Source organism: Schistosoma haematobium, chromosome 3, assembly GCF_000699445.3.
Source record: "Schistosoma haematobium chromosome 3, whole genome shotgun sequence".
Lineage (NCBI taxonomy): Eukaryota > Metazoa > Platyhelminthes > Trematoda > Strigeidida > Schistosomatidae > Schistosoma > Schistosoma haematobium.
Genome location: NC_067198.1, coordinates 6,601,576 through 6,620,654, shown reverse-complemented (window position 1 = coordinate 6,620,654; position 19,079 = coordinate 6,601,576). Strand labels below are relative to the sequence as shown.

The following is a 19,079-nucleotide window of genomic DNA, read 5'->3' as shown; positions in this document are numbered from 1 at the left end:
GGTAGTGAATTAAATAGAGAGAAACTTGGAGTATTAGCACCAAGCCTGAAAACTGAATGACCAATGACGTCAGTAATAAGATAAAGAACGAATTGACCAGATCGTTAAGAAATCTCAGAGACCAACAGGTACTTCCATCAAATTTTATACGAAACAATTAGGCCGATGAGTACCGACTTACCAAGGTTATACGGACTACCGAAGTACACAAACCGGATACTATTCCCCTTATCATACTGTAGCAGTGTTATTAACAATTTTAAAACGACCCCACAAACACTTAGTTAAGCATATTATTAAGAATATATTGTGATCCATCGACAAAATCAAACACATAAACACTAATGGGTAAACGATGGTATCCTTAGGCATAACATCATTGTTTACAAACATCTCACTCAGGGGGACTGTCCAATATATCTATGAACAACACATGGAGGCTACAATCCTTGTGTATATCATTAAGAAATGATTACTAGAATGTACTATGGACACCAACTTCAAAATCAATTGTGAAATCTTAAAATATTTAGAAAAGAAAGCCTTATTTGGTGACTAATGTTGTATATTTATTCTTTTTGCTAGGGGGATTTTGTAAATATGGGTCTACGGGTGAAATTTATCACATTGCCCCCAAATGTCCTGATACGGACCAAAGTGTGGAGAGTCCGCTCTCCCTCTCGGAATGCTCTCACATGGCCACGCGTATATAGCCTCTGCCAGGGAAGTCCTACTCACCGCCTTCTCGTGGCATTACTGTTGTTTACGAAATTGAGAGGAAGAAAGGCGAATATCCGGCGCTTTAACCGGATTCCAAACCAATGGTGCACATGGGCTCCAGTATCCTGAAGGAACAAATGGCGTATGAACCAATCGTTGGTCACCGGCTATCATGGGAATGCATCTCCTTACGATGCTCCACTGCCTTGTGGATCAGACCTTCAGGTCGAAGGTTCCGGGTGTGGCCCCCTAAGAAAACCACCTGCTTCGGTTTGGGCACCCGGGCAGTATCACAGCCCTCACACAAATCAAATATTTTTGTGGCGCATATGTATTTGGTGCCTCCTTATACCAATATATATGTGTTAAAATAAATAAATATCACATCCTATTATTGATCGAGATACTACGGAATGTCTAAGGAACATTGAAAATATATTTATCATACGGTAATGCACCTCAATACATCACTAAGGATCATATATAAATTTCCAAGTCTCGAGGAGAGTGTTTGTTACTATTAGACTAGTAAGTTGGCACTCAGTGATACACATTTCCAACCTCAACTGGTGTGAAGACGATCCATCACTTATATATAAAATTGCTGTCGAACAAAACCATAATCGTGCACTCACTAATGAATTATTTTGATATGACCTTTTAAAGTTCCAGTAGTAAGTCACAACTAATAGTGATCAGTGATATCGTAAGTGAAACAGCTGTTATCAGTGCCACCCAGTGGTCATTGTGTTATATCATGGATGTTTTAAATGGGCAACAATGGGTATCAACTCAATAGTCTAATGTTGTTCAGTGTACATTGAGAGACGTGAAGGTCCTGAGTGCTCACATTCACTTAGAAGTGATGTATAACCTAGCACATGTGTGTACAGGTTCAAGTTGCCACATAAACATCAGCCCAGTAAGATAAAATTATAAAGACAAATGTCAGCAAAGTTAAAGTAGTAACAGTATAATAGACGGTTGGGAACATTAGGCATATACAATATGATGATTTGGGACGAAAGAACGTAATCCTACACTAGCAAACATAATGCATCGAAGTAAACGATGGTTAGATATAATTAATACATATCCCAACCACCTCAGTCGATGAAGATTCATTACTTATCAACCGATATGACATCTTTACCTAGACGCCTGACGTTTAAGCTGAGCATTAGTCACTCAGTGGTTCTAACATACTACTAAGGAATATGATGTTTATTATTATCAAAGAGAGAATAAGTTTCTTAATTCGAATTGAAAACAGCACGAGGCTCAATTTCTTAGCAATATATTATAATTTGACGTATAAATAATTAATCAAGGGAAAGAACAAAACACACAAAGAAAAGCAAAAAAATACGGCGAAACATTTTTCACATAAAAATCAAAATACATAAGCACGTATATGTTAAACGGACAGTTAATCAATAGAGTTGAAAGTAAGTATTTAATAAAAAAAGAGGATAACTAAAGTAAAATATTCACGATCAACATAATTAATTCGATTATTTCGCGTTGATAATAGAAAAAAGTAACAGAGGTAATAAGCTTACAATGCTGAATATATCATCATATGGTAAAAAGATGACGAGATAAATGGGATGAAATAAGGAAAATTTTCCTAAATATTCTTCGGTAAATACGTCCGCATATATTTTGGCAAAATGTTTGTTAAATAGTATAGTTTTTGTGAATATTTTCGAGTCAGGTGGATTGTAAACTATTATTGAACTCATATACTGTTGTGAAGTAGTTAGCCTTGCATAAATCAAACATAGGATAGTCATAAATAGTTCAGCATTTTATAAGTCAGGCGCTTGCTGTGAGACCTTAATTTCCAAAGCTCGATCAACAGTGAGATCTTTAGTTCGGATTTCAGGGGAGTCCTTTACTTGGACCAAGTGCTCTGGACGAGAGTGGGGGGAGTTCGCTACCCCTCTCGAAATGCTCTCACATGGCCACGCGTATATAGCCTCTGCCAGGGAAGTCCTACTCACCGCCTTCTCGTGGCATTACTGTTGTTTACGAAATTGAGAGGACGAAAGGCGAATGTCCGGCGCTTTAACCGGGTTGGTGGACATGGAGAGTCCACCTAGGGGAGTTGGAAAACCCTGACTCCAAACCAATGGTGCACATGGGCTCCAATATCCTAAAGGAACAAATGGCGTATGAACCAATCGTTGGTCACCGGCTACCATTGGAATGCATCTCCTGACATTGCTCCATTGCCTTGTGGATCAAACCTTCAGGTCGAAGGTTCCGGGTGTGGCCTCCTAAGAAAACCACCTGCTTCGGTTTGGGTACCCGGGCAGTATCACAGCCCTCACACATATGAAGTGAGATTTGTGTGGCGCATATGTATTTGGTGCCTCTTTGTACCAATATCTATATGTTAAAATAAATAAATAATAAATAAGGACGAAACAACAGTCTAGTGTTTTTTTCTTTTTGGTTTTCAGTGGTCGCCTAATTAAGGTCGGTTCGGTGTAAAATTCCTAAAACTAAACAATCTTTATGAAACGTTGACATCAATAAGTATTCTTCTCAGCTTTGTAAAAAGAATGTTCTAAATATGCTAAATCTGTTGAAATTTTCTATTTATGATGCGTTATGATTGATGCATTTTACTTGGATATAATCACATGAGCCTTAACAATAAAAGGTATCAGTGACCTACCACTCTTTCAGCTTTCTATATGTATACTGTATTAATTATTTTGTCACCTGTTCTCCTTGTGCAATGGGAAATTGCTGCATCGTACAGTGTGATTTTCATGAGGGATTTTATTTCACGCCTTAACTTTCACTACATTTGTGTTTTTCAGCCGGGATGTTGGGCTGCATCCCAGTGAGATGTTCAGAACAGACAGCTATTGACAACTTCAGACCCTTAGAGTGAAATTACTTTCAAGTATACAGTACTCACTAACTAAATGAACGAAAAAATGGCCGAAAGTGATCCTGAATACAACTAAATTATTGAATATTGAGAAAGTTGTGCATAATCTTAACTCCGTTTAATACTTTTTAGCTTTTATTGTGCTAACGTAGATGAGGTCATTTAATGACATATTTATTAATTGATTTAATGCACATGGATTCTGCTGCAATAGGGAGCTAAAATGAAAAAAACGCGTCACATAAATGAAGTGACAAAAATGAGAATAAATGAAGTAGAAAAGAAGAGTGAAGTTAGTAAATAAATGAACAATAACAACAAATGATGAGATACACTTCAGTTACTAATACAACTGAAATAGAATTATTTTAATTAAGGGAGTTTATCTTAATATAACAAAGATTTTAGAAGAAAACCACAGTAGGATCACTACTAACTTCTATTCGTGGTCATGCCTGTCAATATCCCAAGCACCTAGGTTGTATCATCTCTAGGACCTCAACAAGAAGGTCATGACAAAACGACAGATATAAGTCCAATACGGATTTTATTCATGGTACGGGGCGTTATCATATAAAGACTAACACCCCATTTTTTCCACTCAGTACAAGGATCGACAAATAAGTAACACATTGTGTTGAATGACTTTCATCACACCACAGATTTTAAAAGGTTTGTAGAAAAGAAAGCACTTAGTAAAATGATAAGAGATATACGTATCTAAAATCAATAAAACATTTCGAAAAATGAAAAAGGACTTACTTGTCCAATTCCTATATGTTCAACAGAATGATCAGTTGTATCAGGAATACCATCAAAGGAATAATCAATACTCAATGCTTCTTGACTTTCTAAATCATCAATATCGCCAGAAAACTGTGTACCACTTAAACGTGCTTGTTCTCTACGTCGTTGACGTCGTTCACGCACTAAAGAATAATAATAATAATAATAATAGTGTTAACTGAAGAGAGAGATGCTGAACAAAGCAAAGGTTGGATTATTTAATAAGAAAATTCTGTATTACAGGAATATAAACATTAAGTTTATCAAGGCAACTATTAAAAAAACACTGTCCAAAGTGCTATATTTTCACGACAAGTCCGTGATGTGACTCCTGAATTCGCTGCGCTTACTGGTTAGCCTCCTAACGATTATTCAGGCGTAACCATATATTTTTCAATGAAATACTTTATTTTTAAAACAGTAGGTGCTGATTAATTAAACAATGAACTAAGAGGTATACATTTTAGTTAAAGAAGCTTTGTAGAAACTACTTCAATTTCCAGATTTTGTTCGTCACAGATTAATCTTAGTTAAAGCAGAACTGGAAACCAGGTAGAACTGAGCAGTTATTTTGTCTCAGTATGAGACTCTTCAGTGGTGCTTGTCCATGACCCGGTCATGGCTAGGATCCAGGACCTTAGAGTTTCACAGTGATCAGTTAGTAATTAGAAATGGTTTGGCGCGTAATGACGCAATCCCAAATTGAATCAACTTGTGAAACAATGAGACTATCATACAAATGTAACTGACATTACATATGATGAGTGGAAGTTTGAATATGTTAGACAAACGACAAATATCACTAGTGGTAATGGATAATTGCTATCCAATACCATGAACTGACTAACGCTAAAACAGTAAACCACTGTGTACCATCAACTCAGTGGTCTGAAAGTTAGGCACTGTTTATCCTTTGAAGATTTTAATTTGTTTGGATTTCCACGCTAATGTTTAGGATTGCAATTGATCAGTCTGTTTAGGCATATATGCGTCATATGAGGATTGAATATTCTGTTTTTATGCACACATCCTACACAAACACTGTGCTTCCTGAGGCATCAGGTCAGCACGTTGGATAACTGTCGATAGTATTGAATAAGTTAAGAGTGTATAAAAAATAAACGGATTGTACTGCTGCTTTTAGGAAGCTGATAAACCTATAAGTTTGAATTGCATAAAAAAGTGAGCAGCGCATCATGAAATAATGGTATCAATTTCTTTTGGGTCGATACAATTTCAGCTTAGATAAAGATATCACTGATCCTACATTTATTTGTACAACATCCATTAAGTTGTGAATATGTGTAATTATCCCATAATTATTGATTACTTGTTTATTTATAGATGGTGTTTAGTTTAATATTTTGCTTTCGGTTAGAATACAAAAAGAAAACAGAAATGAAAAACAAGGGAAGTTTGACTCATTCGTACAGATTTATAAATTGTAGTAGTAAGCGTTGTATGCACTTCGATGTTTTATCTGGAATACTATGTAAGCAATCAATCAGAATGCTAAACTTACCAAATACGCATCTGACCTGCTGATGTTATTTACTAAAGATTTTACAGAGTATACAAGCATTCAAGTACCCCCACTGACTACGTGAAAAATTACATATATGAGGGGTCGGCGCATTTACAATTAATGATATAGACGAACTGACATTTTCTTGAACAGAATTCGTCCGAAAAAACAGGTAACTAGGTATCATACAGACACAATATATTTCAAGTTTGGATAAATATATCGTCATTTGAGAACGGTACAAACATTCTACAGTCAATATCACTGATAATCATGCAAGTATAATTTTTGGGAGTGAAGAAAAGTTCCATATTAGGAAGAAACGGTTGTCCAGTGCTACCTAGTTCCCAGTGGTTATCTGTGTTGTGACAAAGAGAATACTAGGAATGTTGTGACGTTTGGAACCATTTTGTGGATTAATATATATTTGAGATGCCTAAGATGAAGTAATAAACGCTTGCCTGTATTCTCCTATAAAGAATCAAAACTGGGTATAGAAAGCGATGGTCGAATAAATAGACTAGTTGGAGCTAAGGTTATTTCAGCTTAACCCACGGTCAACCTTGTCATTCGTCTAAGGCCATAATCGATCAAACCTTGAAACACTAGGCGATAGCCGAAATAAAATACATGGGGGATAGATAAAATATAACTAAGAATCTGTTTGGCGAATATTTTCTAGATATCGATAAACCTGTTGTCCAAACAGTTCAACTTAGGTCGGTTAGTGGCCTCAACCAAAAAAAGAAAGCAAGTGAATTTCGTCTGTTATTACTAAATGAGTTAGTTATGGGCAAAGTAGATACTAATAAATACATATACCGGTTCACGTTTTCACACTGCATTAGCAAAGTGAAACCGTAAATATTAATTGTAGAGCAGTAGAAATAGTAATCAAACAAGTGACAGTAGGATACACCAGGAAAAGAAAAATTGATATCTCAAGAAGGAAAATGAATTTGTGGGGTACAATATTTTTAAAATAATATCGAAGGCAATAGAAAAAGCGGATGAATTTTTCCATCGCGACCTATTCTGAGTCATGCTATCCCGCATTTCCAGCCGTTTGTTACGATAATGGCGTGGACCCAAATCAGTTAGTTTTCACGTGGTCACACAATCCAATCTAACAGTCAACGATGTCATACCTTAGGTTGGACGTCCATAGCTTTCTTTCAGCCTATTCCCCTACATCAGCAAGTATATTTCAAGGAAGGAAGTGGTAGTTCAGGATACAAAATAAATGTCTCACTAGTTTTGATTTAAAATGTGTAGCTGAAACGCAAGCGTGTATGTTCATAAAACTTTGTGTATAAAACACATATTTTAATCATTTAAACATGGATCTATATCAAACTAGACTACACAAAACATCAACAAAAATATATAACTGAGTTACAAATGATAGTGTGCAACGTTTCGAATGCTGAGTTCCTTCTGTAGTGAACGAGAACAACAGTCGGGACTACCAAATGTATTTAAACACAAAATTACAGAACGTCTTAGTTAAATCTGAGATCCATGCAATAAATTCTTCACCTGAAGAATTTCAATCAATCGTCTCAGACTTCATTGTTCCTTCGCTTCCACAACAATCATTCCCTGTTCTTGTTTCCCTTTCTTCATTCTTCTCAACCTTCTGCTGCCAGCCGTTTCACTTGCGATTGGTGATACATACTACCTATACCTGTCGACATCAATAGTACACACAACACTTTCAATTAGATTTGCTATGAAACGAAAATCAGCCACAACACTAGCCTTAGGCGAGGGACGATATGAAGATTACCTATAAACTATATACGTGTTTATAAAGGTTCGATAAGCCGCATGTTTTATAGCCATATAGACGTATTTTTGTCTGTTTTTTCGACTTTAAGACAGACATGTGGTAGACATTAATAGATTCAGTAACTATGTAAAACCCATTTACTTATTGTAATAATAATTTTCATTTTTCCACAATCTGCTCTTTTAAATAAAGTTTTTCATTAGTTAACAAAGGACTCAATTGTGGTAATTTTAAGAATTAATAAAGTGCACACAAGCAAGTCAGAATCAAGAGTGTGACTTTTAGGATTTTGAAGAAAATTTAAAAATTACGTATAATGAGCGATAAAAATATCTTTATCAAGACGTTTAAAATGATAATTAAAAACTATTTGTTGCCACCATGGAGAAAAAAATAAAAATATTGGACGTGTAAAATGCTCAGTTTTTTCACTATACGTTGTATGCTGCTAACCATAAACACTTAATCCTAAAAAGTTGTTAATCGATCAGCATTAAATTTTTATGGACGATTTAATCATACAGTTACTCTTCGATTTTCGCGCAAAGTTAACTCATCCATATAGTTAAACAGTAATTTACATTATGGATGATGTCAGTTAGTGTTGATAACCCTAACCCTAAATCTCATACTGAAACCAAGACCAATGTAAGAAACCTTAAAAATCTATTTGAATTCTTATAAGTGCTCAAGAAGACAGATTATGTATATCAATATTGATGGACTCAAATATTGGTGTTTTTATACTCACAGATAGAACAACCTGAAGAAGACTTTAAAAGGATCATTAATTATGTAAAATCTGTTTCAAATTTGTCATATTATTGTTTTCTTTTTCATAAACAATCTATTTGCAAAAGCCGATTGGCTAAGGACTGACTGAAAATGTATCGCGGTTGTCTTAAGCTCATCTTTAGACTATTATACATTTAGTGAACCTCAGCAACATACCATAAGCCTTACCCATAATAAGACTAGAAATAACAACACCATGAAACGAAAGAAAAAAAAAGAATCTACTCGCAAAATTGAATGACTCATCCATCCTATTTGGATAGAAAGAAATATACAAACAGCGAATAAATAAATACACATACAGATAAATGAAGATAAAAGGACGCATTCAAATATCAATGTGAGTAAATGCAACAGAACAACATTATAATAAATTTATCAGAATAAAAATGCTATATTCTTTTGAACAAAACTAAATCAAATTGGTAAATAATAATAATAATAATAATAATAATAATAATAATAATAATGTTTGTTTTATACACACATAAAGAAAACAATTACAAAACTTGTTTGTAATAATAAAATACAAGGACAATCAATGATTGAGTTGATTTACAATATTCTCAGTATTCAATAAGTTGTATTTTATTCGGTAGCTTCGATTAGTTTCCCATTCAGAATTAGTGGATAAGTGTTGCATTTTGGAGTATATTTAACATCAAACACATCATTTCAAGTATCTGGAATTAACTGCTTTATAATCATCTTGTTATGATAAACATGTCAAATGTAGGCTAGTTCAACATAGTAAGTGAAAAATACTGATCTAGTGGAATTTAGGGCTTAAAACGTAATCTCCAAAGACAATTATATTTTAATGTGGTAAAAATATATATTAAAAGAATGTAAATCGATCGAAGATGTTGGATGCAACAAACAGCGAATATTAAAAACGCGAAAGATACTAGTTCATGTGCAAAATTATTTTTAAAACTGATTGAAAGCATATCAGTTATCGTCTTGTTTTTTATAAATCCTACACAGAATGATCAACATGTGCACCAATCAAAAACTCGAGAATTTTCCATATTTTTGAATTGATTCAAGTGAAATGTAATAAACCTACAAGTGAAAAATTATCTGACTTGCTTTGGGCCAACTACTTTGACGAAATTTCTTTAGCATGATTAAAACTTATATTTATATGAAGTACGGAAGTTTGCAACTAAATGTCTTCGAAACACTGTTCGTATATTGTAGAACGATCGAGTGAGGTTACGCATAGAGTACTGGGGAAAGATGATATATTAACTGATTGACTAATAAATCTTTATCAACTCAGGTTATTCAGAAAACGTATTATATGAACCTATCACAAATATCGATAGGTACTGTTAACTAATGCAAGAGGAAAATCGGGATATGGGAGTACAAAATCGAGTTAAAATTACAGAACAAAGAAGTAGACAACCTAGCGTGAAACGATGAAGCAACCCAGAGTAAATAACATTTTTACGATTTTTGACGAACATTTTTTTAATCTAGAAAGAACACATACATAGTTATAAATCTGCTGAACTTTTAAGTAGATAATCCTAACGTGTTCAGACCTGTACTGTATTTAAACCTCAGCTCATGTATTTATTGCGCGAGTTACGTAAATTATCCCTTAGCAAAACACTACAGCAGTTCAAAAAGTCACTCATTACAACATTTCACTGAAACAAACACACTGTATGAGTGTGTATGTGCACATATTTATTCTCTAACGAAAAAATAACATCAATTCAAACATCCGTCAACTAATTACGTTCAGCCAAATGTCAACTGTCTAATAGTTTATCACTGTATCCTTAACAAATAAAAAACAATGGACAGAACAGATCGATAATTGACACACAAACCCGATAGCGATGGGCATAATGATGCAATAAAACAGTGAGAACTAAAAATAAAATTAAGTTTGTATGGGGTTGGAAAAAACCATTACATATTGCAGCAGTTAAAGATAATCCTTTATTTGTAGCAGACAAGCTGACATTAAATGCGAGTAAGAATTAATTTTCCTATTTTTATTTAGTTATTAATCGAATTCAAACAATCCAAATTTCCAAAAAAAATCAAACGATGTGCATATACTGCGAAGATGATATTATTCATGATTAAAAAAAAGAATGAATTATTGTGTATGAAATATGTCCGAATCCTAGTTCATCTCAGTAAATGGATTACATAATGCTTTTTTAAACTTTGCAATGGAATTTCACGAATTACATCATGAATTTATAAATAAAATCATTTGAAAGCAAAAGAGGTGATGAACACTTGCCATCAATTATGCTACCTGATAACGTAATAAACTCGAGAATTTATAAAAACCTAAAAGTTTTGATGTCTACAATCTATATCTATCAGTAAATAAGTTATCAACAAGATCACTAAAATAAAACATTATGACAAATTGAAAATCTAATCAATGAATTAACATTTTGCCTACATATACTATGCATGTATGCATGCACAAATCTATTGAATAACAACAAAATACAGTCATCGATTCGAATATCAGTTAAGTGCTTTTCATTTTACATAATGCCATTTGTCAACCAGTTTATGCCTAACAAACGAAAAAAATCAGAATGATAGATTAAAACGGTGACGATGGTGATGTAAGAAAAAAGCAAGATTCCAAAATTTAACACTGCGATCATCAACCAAATCACATTTGATGAAAAAGCTATGGAAGAGGTGGATGCGGTATCAATGATAAACAAGGGTGATCTGATACGGATGCGAATTCTGGGGCTGATAAATCAAGGGTAGTACTCCTACAATTGAACAATATCTAGAACTCAAAATAAATGTCCGTCAGCCAACACCCAAGTTGGAATAATTTAACATAAATGTCAAAACGGTCCTTATGTATGGAGTTAAGACGTGGAGAACTACTATCATTGGATAGCAGGCAGATGTCAAAAGAATGAACAGTACTTGGGAACAACTGGAAAAAAGAGCTCAAGAAAGAGTTGGATGGAGTTTCCTGGTTAGCAACTTGGCCTGCACTACTAGGAAGATTAAGTAAGTAGATTATATGTTCGAGTTATAAGGAAATTATGGATGGCTAAACCAAGATATGAAATTGGTCCACGATGTTGCTGATGAGGAAATGTTGATAGTTATAAGCTACTCGTGTGTTACCCGCTACTTCTGTGGATAGGTATAATTAGTATGTGGCAGGATTATGAAGTGGAATGTTTGCCAGAAGACTGAAATAAAAGGAACAGGAAGGAAAAGTGAACAACCACAATCGGAAGAATGATGGAGTATGTAAAGGAAAACTAAAGGAAGATGTGTAAATGCGGTTTTGATGAGTGATTTTCATATTTTACGGTGGCACTGTGTGGTTTTGCGTAAAACAATAAATAAGTCATTAGAGACGATGTGTAGAACTAACCATAATTCGTCACATTGGCACAGCTACACGTACTATTCACTTTCCTGTATTCCTCCATATATAACTTTTCCCAAACCATATTTTCAATGTTTATTTGTTCTCATAATCATTGCTACTATGATTATTTCGACTCATTTGATATACCTATTATTAATCTCATCCGACAGCGGTAATTTCATAATGTAATTTGAGTTAGTGCACACTTGTCTCAGACTACAGGTTTATGATGATGTTATATCCCAACGAGAGTTATGAATGGCAACTTTTCAGAACTATCTATGGACCGATACGAACATATATTATTATTGTATAATTGTTCATGTTCCTCCTATTATGAGCTTTATTTTGACCCATAGATTATTTTTATACGATTCAACGTTCTTGTGTTATGTCCAGTCTATTAATCACAGTCTCCCACATTTACAACCACTTTCGCTAGATCTTGTACAAATGTTACTTTCTATTTTGTGGTGCGATGTAGTCTGTTTGGTTTGTAGATAAACCCAGTACATTTTAAATACATGATTCATATCGCGGAGGCTGAGATTGGTGTTCTGGACTTAACTGGCAGGGCTAAGCAGGAAGAAGGACTGATAAGGACTTTGAACCGCTCGTACGAGTTGATGTGTCATTGGTCCGGTGGATAATTTACAGTTCTCTAATTGGCGGTAACATTACGTTATGTATCAATAGGGCACAAGTGAATAACTAACATGATCTACATCGAAACAAATTATATTACACTTGATATGGAGCTTCGTTACCTACTCATCGCTTCAGTCTATCATTTCAGCTACATTTAGCGACTTCAAACGTCCTTTGATATAATAATTTTTACCATAATGTCTTTTGTGAAAATAATGTAAAATCAATTGAGAGATCTAAGGTTACAGTTGATTTTATTCATGCATATATAATTAACAAAAGATTTAATCTTAATCTTTAAATTTTCTAATAACTTAGTTAACAGGAATCATTTAAGGAAATGAATAAATATGCATATATATATATAAATACAGTACAACACAAATGTAGTCTTAAACAATGAGAATTCGGTGTACTGAATAACCGAAATTTTATAAGGTCAAATAAGATTCGACATATTCTACTTTGTGTAGCGATTATACATGAGAATATGTCAAGATGAATGTGAACATAAGTATTTTCAATGTTATAAATGGACGAAAATTTGAGCGTATTTTGAAAAAAATGAAGGATGTACAGAGTCAACAGTATTGTGTTTAAATTGAATCTTAGTTAGATTTTATTTTTATTGTTTGAGTGATATTTTGATAATTCAGAAATATTTACCTTTTAACCGACTGATTACACAATCAAACCAGGACTAAATCTACGTCAGTTTAGGAGAACCAAGTAGTAGTGGTAGTATTGCATTGCAAGTCTTTACATAAACAATAAAGTTTATATTTTGTGATTTGCATTACTGAATGACTCCACTTAGACAACCATTGGAAATTAGGGAGCGCTGATCAGCTAGTTTATCCTAGTATAGAACTTCTCAGAACGGTTTAACTAAACTTATAAGAAATATTCAACTTGTGTAGGGTTATGCTTAGGTGACGGCTCTAGGGAATGTTATTCATAATTCCGACTTAATGACCGAATGTTATTCAAGGCGTGCACAATTAGTATTTAAAAATATGAACGGAAATTTGTTTAATTACTCACATAGGAGACTGTCCATAAAAGACTTAGTTACTAACCATCGGATTGTAAGTTTGAAAACTTCTTACCAGTCTCCGTCTATGAATGTACTTCAATGTGGGTAGTAATATTAGCAACTCATACAAAAAAGCGTTTGGTTTTAAAATAAACTTTGGGATATAGAGTGGAGTTACGCAACAGTCACAGGGTAATAAGAATGGAAATAATATACAAAAAATAGGTGTAAATATTTGGAGTATGATATATTGACTGCACAACGCGTGCTCCCTCCAAACACATTTCAGAATGCTACCTAGTATCCTCATATGAAGATGTGAATTGGTTAGTGGTCCTACTGTTGAATACATAGTCAATCTCCGTCAGTAATCTCAACCAGAATCTTCACTGGAAATTCTTTACAAACTCAAACGAATCCGTTCTACGGAAAATTGGATAAGAAATTTTATGCATAGCAGAGGCTTTAAAAATTCATCAATTCAAGTCCACTCTTTGTGTGTTTAGAAGGGATATATTCAATTCCTTATATATTATCATAACTCCAGCACTCTTTGTTTTAAATTTTGTAACTTGACTGAAGCACGTAATCATCAAACGAACAAATCACTCATCTAATTTTTATTCCCATTCTGATTATTCTCTGACTACTGTATACCCTTATTTGGAACTTGAAATTTCCGATGAAATTTTAACTCCCTAAGCCAAGGACATAAAATTACACTTGGATACTGAACTACATAGATTTATTACAAATTCACTCTACCAACTCATAATATCAACTAAAAAGACCTACTGAAGTAAACATTCATGAGTCGACTATTGTATATTTGGGTTGTTTTATGCTTAATAATACCATTATTATTATTATTACTCGATTATAATATGCCATATAGTAAATAAGGAGAAAAAAGTTGAAGAGATGCGATACAATCACGAATTGATTAAGTAACAATAAATAAATATTGAAGTACTTGATTTGCTTTTGTACAACCCCCAAAAGCAACTGAAATAAACAACAGATCACGTGACGTATTATAACACTTTGTTGGTATATGCACGTAAATAAACAAAGCAAACGATAAATTGAAGGGAGCAAGAGAAGAGGGAACGTGTTGTCATAGCAATAATAGGACAAATTTATACATGAAAAGAATCAATTTATTTGTAATAATAGACTATTGAATATGTTTACATAAAGGACAACAGAAAAAGGACTATTATTGCAACTCCAATTTTTATACAATATTTAAAAAATGCAATAAACTATCAACACATTTTTAACAGTTCTAACACTGATAATACGATGCTCCACTGCCTTGTGGGTCAGACCTTTAGGTCAAAGGCTCGGGGTGTGGCCCCCTAGGAAAACCACTTGCTTCGGTCTGGGCACCCGAGCAGTATCACAACCCACACACATACACACAAATATGGTGTGGCGCATATCTATTTGGTGCCCTCTTGTACCGATATTTATGTGTTGAAATAAAAATAATAAAAAACTGATAATACTATTACCAGTTCTAACGGGGTTCTTGGTGATACAATTTCGTCAAAATTTAAAAACTTATCTTAGTATCTACTATTCTGTGGCCTTATGTAGTAGACAAAATATTAATCTACTGACCAAAAGAGATGAATATACTGGACAACAGTTCGTGTTGTATAACTCTATAACTGCAAAACACGCAAGTTATAAGTATTTGTTTACAGGTGTTTTTAAAGTATTCAGAGAATATAATGGAATCGCTAAATGAGTGTTGCCCAGATTAAGCAGAGTACGAAGCAAAAATGTGACTTATTTAGCGATTGTTTGTGAGATACCCGTGAAACTGACTATCCGGTTGCACAAACGGAATTAGATGAGGTGAGATTTGAACATGAAACCATTTAGGTGAGGCTGTGGACCGCCATCGAGTCAAACGTTAAGAACATGTACTACCCAAAAGTAGCCACTGCTTGATGTGGGACGTCGGCTTATATATATATATGTAAGGTTACTGGAATATTGGCATATGTTCCAATCTCTAACAAATCAATTAGGCTTTATCTTTTGTTGCAAAACAAAAAAAATTATAATGTACTTTGTGATACTATTCACCAGTAGATCCTTCTATGCTGTCTGATAGACACATACACATTTGCATAGAGTTCTATTACGCGTTATGTATGTATATGCATAACTATATTTATATTGCCGTGAGGTTAGGTTACCGATTACATTAAAATAATTTGGAATGTTTTTTACTCAGCGAGAAACGTTACAAGAAGAATGCCCACATTCAGTTGTTGCAGTTGTCCTAGTAACATACAAAATATAATCAGTATGTCATATGTCTATTTTCTTCTCTCCGTTCTCATTGAACGATCATTATTATCTATAAATTGAGTAAAAATACTTGATGAGATTTTTTTTCTTCACATAGAAAGAATGAGATTTTACCAATAATGATTAACTTGAGCATCAGCTAAGCTATGTATGAGCTTTCGTTTATGTATATGCACAAACCATTAGTGACAGCGTAATATAATGAGTTTTATAGCAGGTGTTGAACATGTTGGGTGAATGAAATAGGCAATCCGCAGAAATCTGTGTTTGACCAAGGGTTAAAGCTCATTAGTAAGTTCATCTTCAGTGTTGAAGGAAATGATAGGAGGTCCATTGTAGCCCAAACAGCTCAGCGTTAATTTATCTAACTGTGACACAAAGTGATGTTGAAAGTGTCAGTTTATTCAAGATTGCAGATATCATTTACTGTCGAGTGTAACATAGGTAAAGTAAGGCTTCCAACTGATTGCCGTCAACCACCTCAGTATAGGGTTTCTTAATATAATACAAGTATATATGTTATAACTCCGCCTGTAGCTCTTCTAGAGTTACTGCCGGTCCCATGCCCGGGTAAAGGAGGAGGGTTGGGTATGGGGTTAGCGACCCCATCTCGTTGAAAAATAACTCGCCAAAAAAAAACGCTAACCAGAAAAAAAAATCAAACCATTTAAACTCTGCCCTGAAAGTTAGAAGGTCTTCATTCAGAAGAATTATGACGCTTCGTGGTGAAAGCTGAGTTCCTTCGGAAGCCACGAGGCCGATGCCCCTTCTAAAAAACCAGATCAACAATTTTTATAGGTACATGGGACGTCCGAACAATGTGGGAGACCGGGAAGACCAGTCAAATGGCAACGCAAATGAGGAGATACAACTTGGCAGTACTGGGAATCAGTGAAACCCATTGGACCCAAGCTGGACAACAAAGGCTAAATACGGGAGAGATGCTGCTATACTCCGGCCACGAAGAGGAAAATGCTCCACACACTCAGGGAGTTGTTCTAACGCTGTCCAAAGTAGCACGAAATGCACTTGTAGGATGGGAATCTCACAGATCCAGAATCATCAAAGCATCATTCAAAACAAAGAAGGAGAGGATCACAATGAATATTATCCAATGTTATGCACCCACCAACGATGACATTAAGGATCAATTCTACGAGCGGCTGCAGTCAATCATAGAGAAGTGCCCAAGAAACGACCTCACCATTCTGATGGGAGATCTAAATCCCAAAGTCGGAATAGACAACACCGGATATGAAGATAGCATGGGACGACAGAGAACCAGATAGACCATATTTGCATCAATAAAAAATTCCGAAGGACAATGGAAGATGTGAGAACCAGGAGAGGAGCTGATATAGCTTCAGGTCACCACCTAGTTGTGGCCAATTTAAAACTGAAGCTAAAGAAAAACTGGACAACTGGACAAACAGCACTACAAAGGTTCAATACAGCCTTCCTTCGAGATACTGACAAACTCAATGAATTCAAGAGAGCTCACAACAACAGGTTCCAAGCCTTACAAGATCTACTGAAGGAAGAAGAAACTACTATGGAGGACAAATGGAAAGGTATCAAAGAAGCATTAACTTCAACGTGTCAAGAGGCTCTGGGCCTAAAGAAGCACCGCCATAAGGAATGGATCTCTTTAGAAACACTGGACAAAATCAAAGAAAGGAAGAACAAGAAGACAGCAAATAACAACAGCCGAACACAAACAGAGAAAGTCCAAGCACAAGCTGAGTACATAGAAGCACACAAGCAAGTGAAGAAGAGCATCAAAGCCGACAAGAAATGCGTGGAAGAACTAGCAACGACAGCGGAAAAAGCTGCAAGAGAAGGAAATATGAAACAGCTTTACGATACGACGAAAAACTAGCAGGGAAGTACAGTAAACCAGAGAGACCGGTTAAAGACTGACTGACTGACTGACTGAATGGATGAATGAATGTGAAAGTAGTTAATATGAGAATGACGTCTATGTGTTTGGGTTGTTGAGCGAATAGATGAATCTAGATGTTAATTTGGTGAAATATTTACACAGCTACAGGCACAACCACATGTACATATATGTATGTGTATCGATATGTGCGTGCATGCCTGAATATATGTTTCGTGTGGTATTTTGTGCGCGACTGTGTCCTGTTGTCGTGAATGGATAGTTGTGTGTTTGTGGTATGATTGTAGGTAGAGGTGTTAATTCCGGTGCACATACGATATTGCTGTGCCCCGTGCAAGAGCCTCTAAAATTGATCATCACTACTGAGTGGCGTTATTGGTCTTATGACAGTGAAACAAAGCGAGAAGTCAGTCGGTCGGTCGCGACGTAGAATTTGTTACGTCTGTACATGGTTTTAGGTAGCCATAGCCCATTTGCACAGAGAGATGGAATTGTCAGGCGAAATCCCAGAATAGTAGAGGTAGTCAAAGTATTAGTGGTGATTAAAAAGACTAGGCATCGAAGATACTATTGAAGAGGATATGACTTAGTGAAAGAAGAACTGAAAAAAGTTACGATGGATTGAAGAGTTCAGAATTCGGTGTAAGACAAAGGATGGATGCACCTGTGTCATTTCAAACGGCATTTTAGCCATGTAACTATTAGTTACTGTGATCACACGGAACACAACCAGCTAGTCTACACCTATTAACTGGCTAAGTTCATTTGTCGGTGACTTCATGGACTGATGCCGCGTTTTGATTTGGGCGCTCCCAGCATTCTCCCAGCCTATTCGTACACCAGAAAAAATCGCCCGTCGAGGTAGGTGGTGGTTGGTCACATGTAACATATGTCGCAACCACCTCAGTTGATGAAGATTTAGTACCTCATCAATCGACTTCTCATCTTTACCTAGTACTCTATTGCTAATCCAGACAAAGCTTGCTCTGTCATCCCAAAATACACGAGCAATACTTCCAAAGACACCTGTGACCGAATAGCAGTAATCTACGACTACCCTCTACTCTTATTGGCCATATTTCACATCCATAAGGTAGAACAGAGAGAAATGCTGGGCAAAAAACGCGCCCTTTAGTTGAAAGACCGATATCTCACACACGCCACAAGTGACACGAATTGGCAAATACCAATCGTGTCTTGTGAATTCGTGCCAAGATTTCGTCAGACACCAGAACATCAGGACTGAT

The 19,079-nt window shown here is 35.2% G+C and overlaps 1 protein-coding gene across 2 annotated transcripts in view; it reads right to left on the bottom strand.

Moving 5' to 3' along the window:
- The window catches only part of ABLIM2_1 (Actin-binding LIM protein 2), a 107,311-nt gene that overhangs the window by 75,575 nt on the left and 12,657 nt on the right, over positions 1 to 19,079 (bottom strand). For both annotated transcript variants that reach the window (XM_051212872.1, XM_051212873.1), the window contains exon 9: positions 4,391 to 4,557. In XM_051212872.1, the coding sequence (XP_051068796.1) occupies positions 4,391 to 4,557 (167 nt within the window). The remainder of the gene's footprint in view (positions 1 to 4,390; positions 4,558 to 19,079) is intronic.